This window comes from Ranitomeya imitator, chromosome 1 (genome assembly GCF_032444005.1).
Source record: "Ranitomeya imitator isolate aRanImi1 chromosome 1, aRanImi1.pri, whole genome shotgun sequence".
Lineage (NCBI taxonomy): Eukaryota > Metazoa > Chordata > Amphibia > Anura > Dendrobatidae > Ranitomeya > Ranitomeya imitator.
The window spans coordinates 290496605-290515946 of NC_091282.1; the positions used below are offsets into that span (position 1 = coordinate 290496605).

General features: G+C 46.1%; 1 protein-coding gene across 1 annotated transcript in view; it reads right to left on the minus strand.

Moving 5' to 3' along the window:
* LOC138669685 (catechol O-methyltransferase-like) overlaps positions 1–18863 on the minus strand; it is a 66217-nt gene extending 47354 nt beyond the window's left edge. The window contains exon 1 of the mRNA XM_069756366.1: positions 18622–18863. Coding sequence (XP_069612467.1) covers positions 18622–18756 — 135 coding nt within the window. The 5' untranslated portion in view covers positions 18757–18863. The remainder of the gene's footprint in view (positions 1–18621) is intronic.
* Between the last annotated feature and the right edge of the window lie 479 nt (positions 18864–19342).

Sequence of the window (19342 nt, forward strand, 5' to 3'; positions counted from 1 at the left end):
AATCTGCATTGATACCTAGTGCAGAAAACCACATTTCTGTAATAGAAAACCAAAAACAAATTCTCAAAAAAACCTTCCTGAACAGTTTTTCATCATTCCCATGACATCATCCAATGTTTCCTTTGGTGCTGAATATACAATACTAGATGGTGGCCCAATTCTAACGCATCGGGTATTCTAGAATATGCATGTCCCCGTAATATATTGCACAGCCCACGTAGTATATTGCCCAGCCACGTAGTATATTGCCCAACCACATAGTATATTGCCCAGTCACGTAGTATATTGCCCAGTCACGTAGTATATTGCCCAGCCACGTAGTATATTGCCCAGCCACGTAGTCTATTGCCCAGCTACGTAGTATATTGCCCAGTCATGTAGTATATTGCCCAAAGACGTAGTATATTGCCCAAAGACGTAGTATATTGCCCAGTCACGTAGTATATTGCCCAGTCACGTAGTATATTGCCCAGCCACGTAGTATATTGCCCAGTCATGTAGTATATTGCCCAGTGACGTAGTATACAGCACAGAGCCACGTAGTATATTGCACAGCGACATAGTATATAGCGCAGAGCTACGTAGTATATTGCCCATCCACGTAGTATATTACCCAGCCACGTAGTATACTGGCCAGTCACGGAGTATATTGCCCAGTGACATAGTATATTGCCCAGCCACGTAGTATATTGCCCAGTGATATAGTATACAGCACAGAGCCAAGTAGTATATTGCACAGCGATGTAGTATACAGCACAGAGCCACATAGTATATTGCCCAGCCACGTAGTATATTGGCCAGTCACGTAGTATATTTCCCAGCTACGTAGTATATTGCCCAGTCACGTATGTCACAGGTTAAAAAATAAAACATAAACATATACTCACCTTCTGAGGGCCCCTTGTAGTTCGTTCACATGACCGTGACATCATGGCAGGTCCTTCTCGCGCAAGCGCACAGGACCTGTGATGATGTCGCGGTCACATGACCGTGACGTCATGGCAGGTCGTTCTCGCGCAGGCGCGCAGGGCCTGTGATGATGTCGCGGTCACATAACCATGACGTCATGGTAGGTCCTTCTCCCATACCATCCTTGCCACCGGAAGTTGCCGCTTGCATGGAGCGGTTACCGGAGCGTAGCGAGGAGCGGGAAAGGCGGCAGAAGGTGAGTATATAATTTTTTATTTTTTTAAATTATTTTTAACATTAGATGTTTTTACTATTGACGCTGCATAGGCAGCATCAATAGTAAAAAACTTGGTCACACAGGGTTAATAGCGGCGGTAACGGAGTGAGTTACCCGCGGCATAACGCAGTCCGTTACCGCTGGCATTAACCCTGTGTGAGCGGTGACTGCGGGGAGTATGGAGCGGGCGCCGGGCGCTGACTGCAGGGGAGTAGGGAGGGACTAATCGGACTGTAGCCGTCGCTGATTGGTCACGGCAGCCGTGACAGGCAGCTGGCGATTCCAATCAGCGACTTGGATTCCATGACAGACAGAAGCCGCGACCAATGAATATCTATGACAGACAGGACAGACAGACAGACAGAAAGACGGAAGTGACCCTTAGACAATTATATAGTAGATTATGCCTAAGTGATAACCCCCCACGCCACCCCTAGTCAAACGAACTTCACCCTAGTGTTCTACAGTTCAGCTCGGACTTGTTGAGGCCATAAGGCAAGGTATCAACTGCAGCACAATTATTGCTATGGGAGACCAGTAGCATAAATACAGCTGCTCAAGTGTCAGGCCCTTTTTTTTCAGAAAAAAAACCATCATGAAGCCAAAAGCACATTCCACACAGCTATGCAACAAGGTTAGGAAAATGTAGGAGTCATTGACTTCATTCTATTTAAGAAAATATTGTTTGGAATATATTCATTGCAGTATTCGCAGATATTCATGAAATTCCCACAGTGCACAGTATAAGTAATAAATATTTTAAAGGGGTTGTCTGATACTTATAATCTACTAGATGGCAGCCCGATTCTAAAGAATCGGGAGTCTAGAATCCATATATACTTTATTTATTCAAATGTAAGAATAATACAATTAATAAATAATAGTAAGAAAGAACAAAAATAATAGGCAGTATATGGAGAAAACACCAAACAAAAGTTCAAAATTGGTGTGAAAATGTCACTGAACCACTTCACAACTAAATATATATAGTTTTGGTAAATGGTATTATCATTTTTTTGACGAAATTCGGCAGGAGCTTGAAGAGCAACGTCACTGGGCCCGCCTCCACGCAGTAGAAACTTGCTGTGAGGTAAAAATTCAAAAATCACACCAAAATGGCGGGCGGAGTGTGTCACAGTACGGCACGTTTCTGATTGGTCGCTCGCAGCAGGCGGCAACCAATCAGACACTGGACACTGTTGACGTCACTTATCTCCAGACATTAGCTCCGGACATTAGCTCCGGACATTAGCTCCGGACATTATCTCCGCACATTAGCTCCGGACATTAGCTCCGGACATTAGCTCCGGACAAAGCCACGGAAGTTGGCACAAATTGCAGAAAGTAGTATTCTAGGCAATTAATCTCCGGACATTAGCTCCGGACATTAGCTCCGGACATTAGCTCCGGACATTAGCTCCGGACAAAGCCACGGAAGTTGGCACAAATTGCAGGAAGTAGTATTCTAGGCAATTATATATTAGACTAGATGGCAGCCCGATTCTAAAGAATCGGGAGTCTAGAATCCATATATACTTTATTTATTCAAATGTAAGAATAATACAATTAATAAATAATAGTAAGAAAGAACAAAAAATGGCTGCACTTACCAGCTCTTGACAATTCTTGTTATTTAAGAAATTGCTGGGCAATAATGGACAATGTCCTTATGTGGCAAATAATAGAGCAATATACCCAATGTGGCAAAGAAGAGGTTAATAAACGGCAGTCTCTCAGTATAACAGTCAGTGAATAATAGGCAGTATATGGAGAAAACACCAAACAAAAGTTCAAAATTGGTGTGAAAATGTCACTGAACCACTTCACAACTAAATATATATAGTTTTGGTAAATGGTATTATCATTTTTTTGACAAAATTCGGCAGGAGCTTGAAGAGCAACGTCACTGGGCCCGCCTCCACGCAGTAGAAACTTGCTGTGAGGTAAAAATTCAAAAATCACACCAAAATGGCGGGCGGAGTGTGTCACAGTACGGCACGTTTCTGATTGGTCGCTCGCAGCAGGCGGCAACCAATCAGACACTGGAAACTGTTGACGTCACTTATCTCCGGACATTAGCTCCGGACATTAGCTCCGGACATTAGCTCCGGACAGGAAGTTGGCACAAATTGCAGGAAGTAGTATTCTAGGCAATTATATATTAGATATACATAATTGTCTAAGGGGTACTTCCGTCTGTCTGTCTGTCCTTCTGTCACGGTTATTCGTTCGCTGATTGTCTCGGCAGCTGCCTATCATGGCTGCCGTGACCAATCAGCGACGGGCACAGTCCGATTAGTCCCTCCCCTATGCAGCATCAATAGTAAAAATAGGTCATGTTAAAAATAATAAAAAACCTGCCATACTCACCCTCCACTGCCTTTCTCGCTCCTCGCCACGCTCCCGGGACCGCTCCATTGCAAGCGTCAGCTTCCGGTCCCGTCCCAGGGCTGGTGTGCGACAAGGACCTGCCGTGACGTCACGGTCACGTGACCGCGACATCATCATAGGTCCTGCTCACACCAGCCCTGGGACTGCAAGCTGTCGCTTGCAATGGAGCGATCCCTGGACCGTGGCGAGGAGCGGGAAAGGCGGCGGATGGTAAGTATAGCAGGACTTCAACGGGCTATAGGTGAGTATATGTTTTTGTTTTTTTTCAGTCTCTATACTACGTGGCTCTGTGCTGGCCAATATACTACGTGACTGGGCAATATACTACGTGGCTCTGCTATATACTATGTCGCTGGGCAATATACTACGTGACTGGGCAATATACTACGTGGGCTGTGCTATATACTATGTGGCTGGGCAATACGTGACTGTGCAATATACTACGTGGCTGGGCAATATACTACGTCACTGGGCAATATACTACGTGGCTGGGCAATATACTACGTGGCTGGGCAATATACTACATCGCTGGGCAATATACTACATCGCTGGTCAATATACTACGTGGCTGGGCAATATACTACGTGGACATGCATATTCTAGAATACCCGATGCGTTGGAATCGGGCCACCATCTAGTGCCCTTTATAAACATCTATCTAAGGGGTTTTCCACTACTACCCCTTCTTAAACTAAATATCCAGGCTGATAAAACTATAAGGCTGGAGTCACACACAACGTATAAAAACGGTCCGTTTTATACAGACCAAATCCGCAAAAATGTTCCCTAAACAGTGATCCGTATGTCATCCGTAGGCAAGGTGTGGCTGTGTATTTTGCGCATGTAAACCTCTGTATGGCATCCGTATGACATCCGTACGGCGAGATTTTCTCGCCGGCTTGCAAAATGGACATAGAATGGATCCGTGGGCTCAAATATTTGTGAGAACATATATATATATATATATCAGTGAGACATATATACAGTATATATGTATTTATATTTCATACAGAGCTAGATAGCAGAAAAGCCGGTAATTCAATTGCTGGCTTTTGCTATCTCCTTATCAAACCCGACAGGATATGAGACATGGTTTACATACAGTAAACCATTTCATATCCCTTTTTTTTTTTTAAATATTCCTCACTACTAATGTTATAAGTGCCTGAGTGCAAAATTTGGGAGCTCTGTTAAAATAAAGGGTTAAATCACGGAAAAAAAACTGGCGTGAGCTGCTGCGCAGTTTTCTCCGCCAGAGTGGGAAAGCCAGTGACTGAGGGCAGATATTAATAGCCTAGAGAGGGACCATGGTTATTGGCCCCCCTGGCTAAAAACATCTGCCCCCAGCCACCCCAGAAAAGGCACATCTGTAAGATGCGCCTATTCTGGCAGTTAGCCACTCTCTTCCCACTCCCGAGTAGCGGTGGGATATGGGGTAATAAAGGGTTAATGTCATCTTGCTAATGTAAGGTGACATTAAGCCTGGTTAATAATGGAGAGATGTCAATAAGACACCTATCCATTATTAATCCAATAGTAATAAAGGGTTAAAAAAAACACACACATTATGAATAAAGTATTTTAATGACATAAATACACATGGGGTTTTAACATCTTTATTGTATTCTCAATCCAACTGAAGACTCTTGTCATCTGAAAAAAAGGAAAATAAAAAAGCAACAATATCCCATACATGTCCGCCGTACAGTCATGTCCCATGATGTAAATCCATCTGAAGGGGTTATATAATTTTACAACCAGGAGCCTGCTAATGCAGCTGCCCCTGGCTGTAAAAACTGGGGAATGAATGGAATGCAGGGGAACGTAGCTTTGTAGACTTGCGGTGATGCGCCTCCTGGTGGCATAAACTCATATGAACTCTAGCGTGGGAATTTTTCTGAATATTTTCCCAAGCTAGAGTTCATGGACCCTTCCAAGGTCATCACCGTAGCACCTGTCTGTCTGACTTCTTTACCTCCGGGTAAACTTTCGTTCCAGAGTACAACAGGAAGCGAGTCTTATGCTGGGGACATGCCTGCCCCTCAAAAAAACTCTCATTCTCCTGTCATGCTACTATTGGTGGCCAACCCTTCTCCAAGATGTCCGAAGCTTTATAGCCTCCTGTCCGTCTTGTGCCAAGAACAAGGTCCCTAGGCAGCTACCGTATTGTTTCTTCACCTGCTTCCAGTCCCATTGGCTCCTTGGCAGCGCATTGCAATGGACCGGTCTGCCTAGGTCTTCGGGCTGCGCCGTTATCCTCATGGTTGTGGATAGATTCTCCAAGATGGCTCATTTGATCTCTCTCCCTGGTTTGCCCTCGACACCCGAGTTGGCGAAAGGTTTCATCCACCATATTTTTCGTATCCTTGGCCTTCCTTAACATATCGTTTCGGACAGAGGGGTCCAGTTCACCTCTCGGTTCTGGAGAGCTCTCTGCAATTTTCTGAACATCACGCTTGACTTCTCCTCTGCCTACCACCCACAGTCCAACGGCCAGGTGCAGCATACAAATCAGACTCTGGTGACTTATCTCCGTGATTTCTCTAACGCCCACCACAGCGACTGGTCAGATTTACTCCCGTGGGCTGAATTCGCGTACAACAATCACACCAGCGAATCATCTTCCAAGTCACCTTTCTTTATCGTCTGGTGTACCGTCACCGGTTCCTCCTGTCTTGGGTGTGCCGGTGGCTGATCTTGTATCTGAGGAGTTCTCCAGGATTTGGCAGGAGACCAAGACCCTCTTGAACAAGCACATGACAAAATGAAAAGACATGCGTACAAGAGGCGCCTAGATCCCCCACTATATCATGCTGGTGATAAGGTGTGGTTATCTTCCAAATTCGTCCGCTTAAAGATCCTCCCGCATAAGCTGGGTCCTCGCTATATCGGACCCTTTTAGGGCTAGGCCCGTATCAATGATGTCTCCTACAAGTTGAGGCTACTCACCTCGCTCCGTATCCCCAGTTCGTTCCACGTTTCCCTCCTAAAGCCTGTTGTCCTCAACCAGTTCCATGCCTCTACTGCTCATTCTCTTTGGCCTGTTTCCGCTGATGATGTCTTTGAAGTTAAGGGCATCCTTGCTATGAAAAAGCTAAGAGGGAGGACCTTTTATCTAGTTGATTGGAAAGGTTTTGGTCCTGAAGAGAGATCTTGGGAGCCTCGGGAGAACATCCAGGCTCCCCGAATCTTGGCAAGATTTCTTTCCGGTCTTGGGAGGGAGGGGTGTAAGGAGCGGGGAACTGTCATGCCGCCGCTCTCCAAGTCCCGCTATACTTCCGGTCCCCGGCATCCCGGCACTCTCCAAATCGCCTCCTGGCATCTGCTTCCCTGCTCGCGCGGCCGACTCCTGTCTCCCGTTGGGTGCGCACGTGCACTGGGTTCAGCGGCACACGTGCACACCTCTCTCTTTGATTTTGTCTGCTCCTTCCAGCCTGCTCTATGCTCCTGGAGGACTCTGACCCGGAAGTCCCATTGCGCACTCTGCTTATCAGGCCGCCTCTTCCTCCTGGCTGTGCCTGTTATTTGTCCTTTACAAGTGATTCTGGTCCCCCGTTCCTATGCAGCCTCTCTTCCCTGCCTGCTACCCTGCTGCATAGCTTTCGCTACTTAACCTCTTACCCTTACCTTCGTCCTCCTCTCTGCTCTCTTCTAGTGTCTGGCTACCAGTGTCTCCATCCTGCCCGCCTTCCTGTGTCTCAGCCATGCCAGTGTACCAGTGTCTACTGCTTGCCCGTATTCCCGTGTTTCAGCTGCGTCAGCCTGCCAGTGTCGCCAGCCTGTCCGTGTTCTCGTGTCTTTGCCGTGACTTCCTGCTTCTCCGTCCTGCTCGTGTTCCTGTGTCTCTGCTGTATCATTCCTCCGGCCTGTCCTTCATGACTTCCGCTGTCACTCTTGTTGTCCGCTCCTGGGTACCAACTGCCATCTCCTCTGGGCCTGCCCCTAACACTCCCTGTATAGGGGGTGGTCCACTAAGTCAACTTGCCCTAGGGAAGTTTGCTGCCGCAGTCCAGCGGGTCCACCTAAGGAGTTCCTCTAGTTCTCACACCCTGTATATCACCTTTGACACATTAGCACTATCGTCAAAAAGTTCATTTACTTCAGTTCTTCAATACAAAAAGTTAATCTCATATATTATATAGAGTCATTACAAACAGAGTGATCTATTTCAAGTGTTTATTTTCTGTTAACGTTGATGATTATGGCTTACAGCCATCGAGAACCCAAAAGTCATTATCTCGGTAAATTAGAATACTTTACAACACCAGCTTGAAAAATGATTTTGAAATCTGAAAAGTTGACCTACTGAAATGTATGTTCAGTAAGGCTGGCTTCACACTTGCGTTTGGCTGTTCTGCGTATAGCTGCGTACATCCGCCTACGCTCCGCCTACTTCGTCCTGCGTACCTATCTTTAACATTGGATAACTTTTTGTGCTCCTGTGCGGTTGGCGGGCATGTCAAAATGTCACATGCGGACGCATCCGCATACAACGCATGTTCCTGCGTGCCCAATGTTAAAGATAGGTATGCACGACGATGCAAGATGCATGCGGAAGTAGGCGGAGCTTAAAGGAGGATGTATGCAGCCATACGCAGACCAGCCAAACGTAAGTGTGAACTTAGCCTAAATCCACTCAAAACTAGGTCGGAGCTCCTTTTGCATTCATTACTGCATCAATGCTGTGCGGCCTGGAGGTGATCAGCCTGTGGCACTGCTGAGGTTTTATGGAAGCCCAGATTCTGGTGTCTCTTGTCTTCCTCTTGACAATATCCCATAGATTCTCTATGGGGTTAAGGTCAGGTGAATTTGCTGGCAAATCAAGCACAGTGATAGTGTTATTTTTAAACCAGGTATTGGTACTTTTGGCAGTGTGGACAGGTGCCAAGTCCTGCTGGAGAATGAAATTCCCATCTCCTAAAAGCTTGTCGGCAGAGGGTAGTATGAAGTGCTCTAAAATTTCCAGGTAGACGGCTGCGCTGACTTTGGTCTTGATAAAACACAGTGGAACTACACCAGCAGATGACATGGCTCGCCAAACCATCACTGATTGTGGAAACTTCACACTAGATCTCAAGGAGCTTGGATTGGGTGCCTCTCCACTCTTCCTCCAGACTCTGGGGCCTTGATTTCCAAATGAATTGTAAAATGTACTTTCATCTGAAAACAACACCTTGCACCACTGAGCAACAGTCCAGTTCTTTTTCTCCTTGGCCCAGGTAATACCCTTCTGGCGTTGTCTATTGGTCAAGAGTGGCTTGACACAAGGAATGCAATACTTGGAGCCCATGTCCTGGATACGTCTGTCAGTGGTGGCTCTTGAAGCAATGACTCCAGCAGCAGTCCACTCCTTGTGAATCTCCCCCAAATTTTTGAATAGCCTTAACCATCCTTTCAAGGCTGCGGTTATCCCGGTTGCTAGTGCACCATTTCCACCACACTTTTTCTTAACACTCAACTTTACATTATTATGCATGGATAGAGCACTCTGTGAACAGCCAGCTTCTTCAGCAATGACCTTTTGTGGCTTACCCTCCTTGTGGAGTGCGTCAATGACTGCCTTCTGGACATCTGTCATGTCAGCAGTCTTCCCCATGATTGTGGAGCCTACTGAAACAGACTAAGGGACCTTTATAAACGCTTAGGAATCCTTTGCAGGTGTTTTCTGTTAAATATTCTAATTTACTGAGATAATGACTTTTGGGTTTTCATTGGCTGTAAGCCATAATCATCAACATTGACAGAAATAAACACTTGAAATAGATCTCTCTGTTTGTAATGACTCTATATATGAGTTCACTTTTTGCATTGAAGAACTGAAATAAATGAACTTTAAATTTTGTGAGAAACATCCTGCCGTGAACTGCTTGTATCATGCAGGTAAAATGGAACGTTATCCGGATACTTACCTCTTAAACTCTCCAGTGACGCGCGCTCATCTCATCTTCCTCGCCGTCTAGTTGCAATGATGACACGTCCCTTCAGCGTCATCTTCCCCCGCCCACACCATTATGGGTCTGGTGTGGGCAAGGAGGGATGACATGGGATGCGGATCTGCTGTCTTCCGGTTGGCAAGATGGATGACTCAAGGGCCATAGCCTGTCGCCAATTTGTGAGTACTAATATAAATAGCCTATGCCTCTGCCCTAATATCACCCTTCTGAAGAAGCCAGATGCGAAACTCGCATTAGGGGTGGTCTTCTTGGTACTTTGATCTCTCTTGGGTAAATATGTCACTGTGGCTTTACTTATAAATGGATTCTGTGTGCACAAAATACTCAGCATTCAATGGCAATGGGAGTCTAGACAAGTTCATTGTTGTAACAACTTTCATCTCTATCTGTGGTGGTTTTTTTATTATATTGTAGGATCTTCTTATCCACATCTGAATATAAGGTATAAACACCCACTCTATATTCAAATGAAAATCCTATTTCATAATCAGGGTCGGACTGGGGCACCGGGACACCGGAGAATCCTCCGGTGGGCCCCGCCCCCAGCCCCTGCCTCCCTCATTTGTGCCTGCCCTGCATCATGCTCATAGCATGCACCCAGCAGTGCACACGTTACTGTATAGCCGGCATCGGCTGGCAGACTGCACAGGTGATGGAAAGTGCAGGAGCAGCTCCTTCATATCACCTGCTGCCGCTGCCATTCCTCTGCCAGGAGAGCGGTGTGTGCAGAGTGCCGACCCTCAATACAGCCAGCAGTCAGAGGAACAGCTGACTGTGAGGCTGAGAGCAGACAGCACACACAGCTGACCCGCAGTCACCTATCTCCTGTGCTCTGTCCCTCTGCTCCTCTTCAGCAAAGCCCTGGACAGCAGTGTAAACGCTGATTGGCTGCAATTCAGCCAATCAGCGTTAAGGTACCGTCACACTTTAGCGACGCTGCAGCGATACCGACAACGATCCGGATCGCTGCAGCGTCGCTGTTTGGTCGCTGGAGAGCTGTCACACAGACCGCTCTCCAGCGACCAACGATCCCGAGGTCCCCGGTAACCAGGGTAAACATCGGGTAACTAAGCGCAGGGCCGCGCTTAGTAACCCGATGTTTACCCTGGTTACCAGCGTAAAAAAACAAACAGTACATACTTACATTCAGCTGTCTGTCCCTTGCCGTCTGCTCCTGCACTGACTGCTGGCCGTAAAGTGAAAGCAGAGCACAGCCACAGCGGTGAGTCACCGCTGTGTGACTCACCGCTGTGCTGTGCTTTCACTTTCACTTTACGGCCAGCAGTCAGTGCAGGAGCAGACGGCAAGGGACAGACAGCTGAATGTAAGTATGTACTGTTTGTTTTTTTACGCTGGTAACCAGGGTAAACATCGGGTTACTAAGCGCGGCCCTGCGCTTAGTTACCCGATGTTTACCCTGGTTACCAGCGAAGACATCGCTGAATCGGCGTCACACACGCCGATTCAGCGATGTCAGCGGGACCTCAACGATCAAAAAATGGCCCAGGCCATTCCGACACGACCAGCGATCTCACAGCAGGGGCCTGATCGCTGGTACGTGTCACACATAGCGAGATCGCTACTGAGATCGCTGTTGCGTCACAAAACTTGTGACTCAGCAGCGATCTCGCTAGCGATCTCGCTATGTGAGACGGGGGCTTAAGTTTTCTTTGTGTGAGCTCACAGCACAGCTCAGGCAAGGAGCTGTGCTGTGATTGGTCAGCAGTCCTACCCAAGCAGCAGTGGAGCAGAGGGAGTCTGATGGCTGTAGTCAGTGTGACTGTAAGTACATAAATAGTTATGATTCCTGCACCCTGAGTAGATCTCCGGCCACAGAGGCAGTTAGGGGAGGGGGCCCCATGCATCCTATAGGTGACACAAGGGAGGGGGCCCACAGTGATATTCTAATTTTCTTGTGGGCCCCCTCCCCCATTGTGTCAACCACCTCTATTTTAGGCTATGTGCACACGTACTAGGGTCCACTGCGGATTTTTCTGCAGCAGATTTGATAAATCCGCAGTGGAAAACCGCTGCGGATTTACCGCGGTTTTTCTGCGTTTTCCACTGCGGTTTTACAACTGCAGTTTTCCATAAGGGCAGTTGTAAAACCGCTGCGGAAAACGCAGAAAGAAGTGACATGCTGCGGAATGTAAACCACTGTGTTTCTACGCGTTTTTTTCCACAGCATGGGCACAGCGTTTTCGGTTTCCCATAGGTTTACATGGTACTGTGAACGCATGGGAAACTCCTGCTGACCCGCAGCAAAATCCGCATCGTGTGCACATAGCCTTACTGTGGCTCCCCTTTCACTCTCTGAGCAGGCCCATAGGAAATTAGAGGTGAAATAGTGGGGGAGGGGGCCACAGGAAAATAGAGGTGAAATAGTGGGGGAGGGGGCCCATAGGATATTGGGTGACACAGTGGTGAAGGGGGTCCTCAGGTGATTAACACCTTTATGACATCTGCCTTACATGTACGGCGCGTGTTAAATGCCAGTGTCAATCTCTGACTGCAGCATATAACACATGCCAGCATGCGTGCGTATCATTCTCTCACCCATTGGTGCCCATGATGTGATCGTGGGTCGCCGATGGGTTTTAATGACAGCCAGGGGTCTTCTTCCTGTAGCCGAGCTTTAAAGGAGACCATAATTTCTTCTATATGCAGTGATGCTGTGGCATCACTGTATATAATAGCACATGCGATTGGATGATCGCATCTTCATGCCCTTAAGGCTATGGGCACACGTTGCGGATTAGGCTTAGGAATTTCTGGTATGGATTCTGCCTCTCCTGGCAGAAAACGCACCTGCGGATTTGTCGCATTTTTTTGTGCAGTTCCGCAGCGTTTTTTGTGCGTTTTTGCTGTGGTTTTTTTGCGGATTTGCTGCAGTTTTTACCCCTGAGGTTTTCTATAATGGAATGGGTACAAAAACGCTGCAGGTTCACAAAAAAGAAGTGACATGCTACTTTTTAAACCGCAGCGTTTCCGCAGCAGATTTTCCACAAAGTGTGCACGGCATTTTTTTTTCTCATTGATTTACATTGTACTGTAAATCAATTGCGGATCTGCAGTGTTTCTGCACCGCAAAAAACGCTGCAGGTCCGCAGAGAATCCGCAACGTGTGCACATAGCCTAAGGGGGCTAACTGTACCAGTGAAAGGTAAAAAGAAAATAAAAAAATTCCTAAAAGTTCAAATCACCCTTTTTATCCCATTGAAAATAAATATATTTTAAAAATAAAAAACAACAAATATTTGGTATTGCTGGGTTCAGAAAAGTCCGATCGATCAAACTATAAAAACAATTAACTTGATCAGAAAACACCGTAAAAAGAAACAAATGCCAAATGTCCTTTTTTCTGTTCGCCACAATTCCACAAGCTATAACAAATGATGAAAACATCACATCTATCCCAAAATCGTACTAATAAAAACAATGTCTCGCCCCCAACAGAAAGCTTCCCTGTGTGTAATAAAATACGCAGCAGTCGCCGTCTTCTGCCGCTGTGTCGTTGCTTGTGTCTTCATTGCAGTGGAATATGGCCACCGGTAAGTATTTTACTACACATAGTGGACCTACATTACTGCTCTCCTGTGTGGTGTAGTATATAGAGGTGTATGTATATATGTTTATATATATGTATGTATATAGAGGATTTGTCGGCTCTCCCATGTGGTGTAGTATACAGAGGATCTGTCAGCTCTCCCGTGTGGTGTAGTATATAGAGGATCTGTCAGCTCTCCTGTGTGGTGTAGTATATAGAGGATCTGTCAGCTCTCCCGTGTGGTGTAGTATATAGAGGATCTGTCAGCTCTCCTGTGTGGTGCAGTATATAGAGGATTTGTCAGCTCTCCCGTGTGGTGTAGTATATAGAGGATCTGTCAGCTCTCCTGTGTGGTGCAGTATATAGAGGATTTGTCAGCTCTCCTGTGTGGTGTAGTATATAGAGGATCTGTCAGCTCTCCCGTGTGGTGTAGTATATAGAGGATCTGTCAGCTCTCCCGTGTGGTGCAGTATATAGAGGATCTGTCAGCTCTCCCGTGTGGTGTAGTATACAGAGGATCTGTCAGCTCTCCCGTGTGGTGTAGTATATAGAGGATCTGTCAGCTCTCCCGTGTGGTGTAGTATATAGAGGATCTGTCAGCTCTCCCGTGTGGTGTAGTATATAGAGTATCTGTTAGCTCTCCTGTGTGGTGCAGTATATAGAGGATCTGTCAGCTCTCCCGTGTGGTGTAGTATATAGAGTATCTGTTAGCTCTCCTGTGTGGTGCAGTATATAGAGGATTTGTCAGCTCTCCTGTGTGGTGCAGTATATAGAGGATCTGTCAGCTCTCCCGTGTGGTGTAGTATACAGAGGATCTGTCAGCTCTCCCGTGTGGTGTAGTATATAGAGGATCTGTCAGCTCTCCCGTGTGGTGTAGTATATAGAGGATCTGTCAGCTCTCCTGTGTGGTGTAGTATATAGAGGATCTGTCAGCTCTCCTGTGTGGTGTAGTATATAGAGGATCTGTCAGCTCTCCTGTGCGGTGTAGTATATAGAGGATCTGTCAGCTCTCCTGTGCGGTGTAGTATATAGAGGATCTGTCAGCTCTCCTGTGCGGTGTAGTATATAAAGGATCTGTCAGCTCTCCTGTGTGGTGTAGTATATAGAGGATCTGTCAGCTCTCCTGTGTGGTGTAGTATATAGAGGATCTGTCAGCTCTCCTGTGTGGTGTAATATATAGAGGATCTGTCAGCTCTCCTGTGTGGTGTAGTATATAGAGGATCTGTCAGCTCTCCTGTGTGGTGTAGTATATAGAGGATCTGTCAGCTCTCCTGTGTGGTGTAGTATATAGAGGATCTGTCAGCTCTCCCGTGTGGTGTAGTATATAGAGGATCTGTCAGCTCTCCCGTGTGGTGTAGTATATAGAGGATCTGTCAGCTCTCCCGTGTGGTGTAGTATATAGAGGATCTGTCAGCTCTCCCGTGTGGTGTAGTATATAGAGGATCTGTCAGCTCTCCCGTGTGGTGTAGTATATAGAGGATCTGCCAGCTCTCCCGTGTGGTGTAGTATATAGAGGATCTGTCAGCTCTCCCGTGTGGTGTAGTATATAGAGGATCTGTCGGCTCTCCTGTGTGGTGTAGTATATAGAGGATCTGTCAGCTCTCCTGGGTGGTGTAGTATATAGAGGATCTGCCAGCTCTCCCGTGTGGTGTAGTATATAGAGGATCTGTCGGCTCTCCCGTGTGGTGTAGTATATAGAGGATCTGTCAGCTCTCCCGTGTGGTGTAGAATATAGAGGATCTGTCAGCTCTCGTGTGTGGTGTAGTATATAGAGGATCTGTCAGCTCTCCTGTGTGGTGTAGTATATAGAGGATCTGTCAGCTCTCCTGTGTGGTGTAGTATATAGAGGATCTGTCAGCTCTCCCGTGTGGTGTAGTATATAGAGGATCTGTCAGCTCTCCCGTGTGGTGTAGTATATAGAGGATCTGTCAGCTCTCCTGGGTGGTGTAGTATATAGAGGATCTGCCAGCTCTCCCGTGTGGTGTAGTATATAGAGGATCTGTCGGCTCTCCCGTGTGGTGTAATATATAGAGGATCTGTCAGCTCTCCTGTGTGGTGTAGTATATAGAGGATCTGTCGGCTCTCCTGTGTGGTGTAGTATATAGAGGATCTGTCAGCTCTCCTGTGTGGTGTAATATATAGAGGATCTGTCAGCTCTCCTGTGTGGTGTAATATATAGAGGATCTGTCAGCTCTCCTGTGTGGGGTGGTATATAGGATCTATCCTGTGTGGTGTAGTATATAGAGGATCTGTCAGCTCTCCTGTGTGGTGTAATATATAGAGGATCTGTCAGCTCTCCTGTGTGGTGTAATATATAGAGGATCTGTCAGCTCTCCTGTGTGGGGTGGTATATAGGATCTATCCTGTGTGGTATTTTTAAACTGCATGGTGGGCCCCAAGAATGATTTTTCTCTGGTGGGCCCAAGATACTCCAGTCCGACGCTGTTCATAATGTATTTTTGTTATGCAACCCTTCCACCTTACATATTTCTAAGTGTGAGAGAAAATAATGTATTTCAGGCACATGGAAGTCTATTGTTTTTAACTCCCTGTATGCAGATTGAATATAATTGAGACCTTTTTTTGACAATAAAAACACTAATCTATTATTATTTGCACACCAAAACCACTGGTCAGATTTACCTCTGTTTTAATATACCCCTTTTAAATGTATATTTGTCTGTCATTTTTCTTTTATGTACGGTATTTAGGTAATAAAATGTATTTGAATATATTCTGGCGATATACTCCTAGCTCAAAAAAGAGCTAGGTGTTTTTCATGTCGGTTTTTGACATGTAACTCCTAAATATTCAACTGTGAGTGGTATTATTGAAAAGTGTAAAAGTTTAGAAACCACAGAAATGCAGCCACTAAGTGACAGACCATGTAAACTTACAGAGTGAAGTCCCCCGAGTGCTCAGGTGCAGAGTGCACAAATGCTGCCAATGTGCTAAGGCTACGTTCACATTTGCGTTGTGCGGGGCTGCGTCGGCGATGCAACGCACAACGCAAACAAGAACGCATGCAAAACGCATAGTTTTGCGACGCATGCGTCCTTTTTTTGCCGGATTTTGGACGCAAAAAAATGCATCTTGCTGCGTCCTCTGCGCCCTAACGCTTGCGGCAAAAAAGATGCATGCATCACCATGCCATGCGCCCCCATGTTAAATATAGGGGCGCATGGCGCATGCGTCGCCGCGGCTGCGCCCGACGCAGCCTGGCAGAACGCAAATGTGAACGTAGCCTAACTCAACTGCAGAACTCCAAACCTCCTCTGCATTTTTATCAGCGCTAACCTGTTCAAGCCTAAACATCACGAATTACAATGACAAGCTTCGGATGGAGTGGTATAGAGGACTGGACTCTGGAGCAGTGGAGTGAGAAATCCCACTTCTCTGTCTGATCGACAAATCAGAGTTTGGTGAATCTCAGGAGAATGTCACCTGCCTGATTGAATTGTGCCAACTGTAAAGATTGCTGTAGGAGCAATAATGCTACGGGGATATTTTAAGGGGTTGGCCTAGGCCCCCTGGTTCCAGTGAAAGAAAATCTTAAAAATGTATTTCGGATCAGCTTACTTACACGTCAGGAGGGGAGCAGGGACAGAACTGTAATAACCTTGGATATGTGCCAGCTAGCATGAGCGAGTCGCAGAAGTCACACACCTGTCCTATTCACTAGGAAGCCCACAAGCTGCCAGACATCTGTAGACATGATTTCAGCAGCTGACCTACGGATGCGAGTGTAAGCCAATCAAGATTACGTCGTTAATGCTTTAGCATACCATGACATTTTGGACAACTGTACCCTCCAACTTTGTGGGGAACAGTTTGGGGAAGGCACTTTTCTGACCGTGCACCAAACAAGGTCAATAAAGGCATTGTTGGGTGAGTTTGTTGTGGCTGAATCTGACATGCCGCACACAGCCATGATGTCAACGCCTTCCAACACCTACAGGAGAAACGAAAATGGAAAATGGGAGCCAAGTGCTCTCCTCCAAGAAAGTCTGACCTCACAATTGCTCTTCTACATTAATGGGCAAAACTTTCCACAGACACACTCCAAAATGTTATAAAAAGCCTTCCCAGAAGAGTAATAGCTGCAAAAGAGGTAAAAATATCTAAAAAAAAATCTATAAAGAAGTAAAAATCTATTAAAAAATCTATATTACTACCTATAGATTTAGCATGGATGTCCTAAAAGCTCCTACAGGTGAAATGTGTAGGGGTCCATATAGTGTACTTTTGAATGTTTCCGAATAGAAGAAGGTTAAGCTGCGGTATCCACATATTTTTACTTGCAAAACAGAATAGTTATGCATTTATTATTCATGTTTAATCATTTTATTACTTGTAGAAAAGCCTAATTTAATCCTGTATGTTACAGGAGCTGGAGAGCTAACAGCGCAAGGGACTCTCATCCGATATAAATTAAGAGATCAAAAGGGTTATGCTAACCTGATCAAGTTGTGCATGCACAACAGTATGAAGGCATAGGATTACAGCTGAGGCAGGTCCACACGTCATACGACCGGTACAATGGATAAAGGAAAAAAACGTGGATTGCCGATAAATTGATATTAACATCCAACAAACACAAACTGTGTATGTGGTTTTATTATCGACGCATTTCGAAGTTGACATGTTTCTTCCGCGGGATATATGGTTATCGAGCCCATCGGGGGACAGTGATGATAATGTTTGCAAAACTGTAAAGCGCTGCGGAATATGTTAGCGCTATATAAAAATAAAGATTATTATTATTATTATATCCCGAGGAAGAAGTGTGTCAACTTCGAAACGCGTCAGTAATAAAACTGCATTTACACAGTTTTGGTATCCTGGATTTTGATTCCAATTTATTTACAGAGCGGACAATACACATCTTTATCTAATGTAATCCTGTGTAATTCCACTTTACAGTAAAACCTTCAACCCGAAAAGCAGCAGGATAACCAGGTAGATAAGCATCTAGGAAGCAGGGAGAACACACATTGCTTACTATCAGGCTTGTAAAATAAGAAATGCTGGCCAAGGTTCAAGTATGCGCAATTCTGACTTTTTTTTCTATATGGTGGTCAACACCATTACTGTAAATTCAGGTGGGGCAACATTTGATGGTGGTCCCTGGGGGAAGTCCTCCTTTGCCTCCCTATGTATGGAGTATACAGCTTGCAGAACACTTCATTAGGTATAGAATTAATAGTCTTTGCAATCAGTAGCCCTTAATATGGTTTACTATCACTATCCAGGACTGCAGGAGCAGATGACAATCACTACTATTACTGCATTCATAAGAAAAATAAATAGCTGAACACAACAAAGGCAGCATTGTTCTACCACCATATGGTAGCAGTAATAGAATCCAAGCACTGCCACCATGGAGACAAACAGTGCTGGCACTACTGTGCGAATACAGCGGGCACTGGATGCCAGGAGCAGAGCACCCTGCAGATTGGGGGTCCCATGCCCCCCTGCCCTATGCAGAGCACCCTGGGCCCCCACTGGGAGGTGCAGGCAGGTGTGGGGAGACACGCAGCTACCTTGTCCTCGCCGGGAGCTCCTCTCGTCCTCTGCTCGGCTCTCAGCGCTGTGAACTTTATGCAGTCAGCGAGCTGCAGTCTCCAATCAGATCGCATCACATCAGCCAGTGGAGAGGCCCCAGACCTGTGCCCCATTCCCCACCCATCGGCAGATGTGCCCTGTGCTGTGCCCCCACTCCTACCGTAATGCAGCCTGACAGCCTCCCCAGCCAGTGTGTGCGAGCCGGGGCTTCCCTCTGCACAATGTCCTTTCAGTAAGAATACAAGCACAATAACTTACAATAAATGCAAAAATGTCAATCTATAAAAATCCATGCAGCTCTAAAATTCTCTGACAACCAGAACTGGAAGTTATTACACCTGCAATTGTGGTTGTCACTGGTCTAATGCTACAAGATCTGCAATAAACTATTCTCTATAGCTGATAAAAATGGATCATGTACACTCAGTACTTATCAGTGCCATTGGTGGGATCAGTAACGTCAGGCGACATTATTATGCTTTGCTTATATAGCACCGTTTATTGTGTGACACTTTTCAGACATCATCGCTGTCCCCGATGGGGCTCGCAATGTAAATTCCCTATCAGGATGTCTTTGGAGTGTGGGAGGAAACCGGAGAACCCGGAAGAAACCCACGCAAATACGGGGAGAACATACAAACTCCTTGCAGATCTTATCCTTAGGCCGGGTTCACACTGCGCTAGCAGCAGCTCATTCAG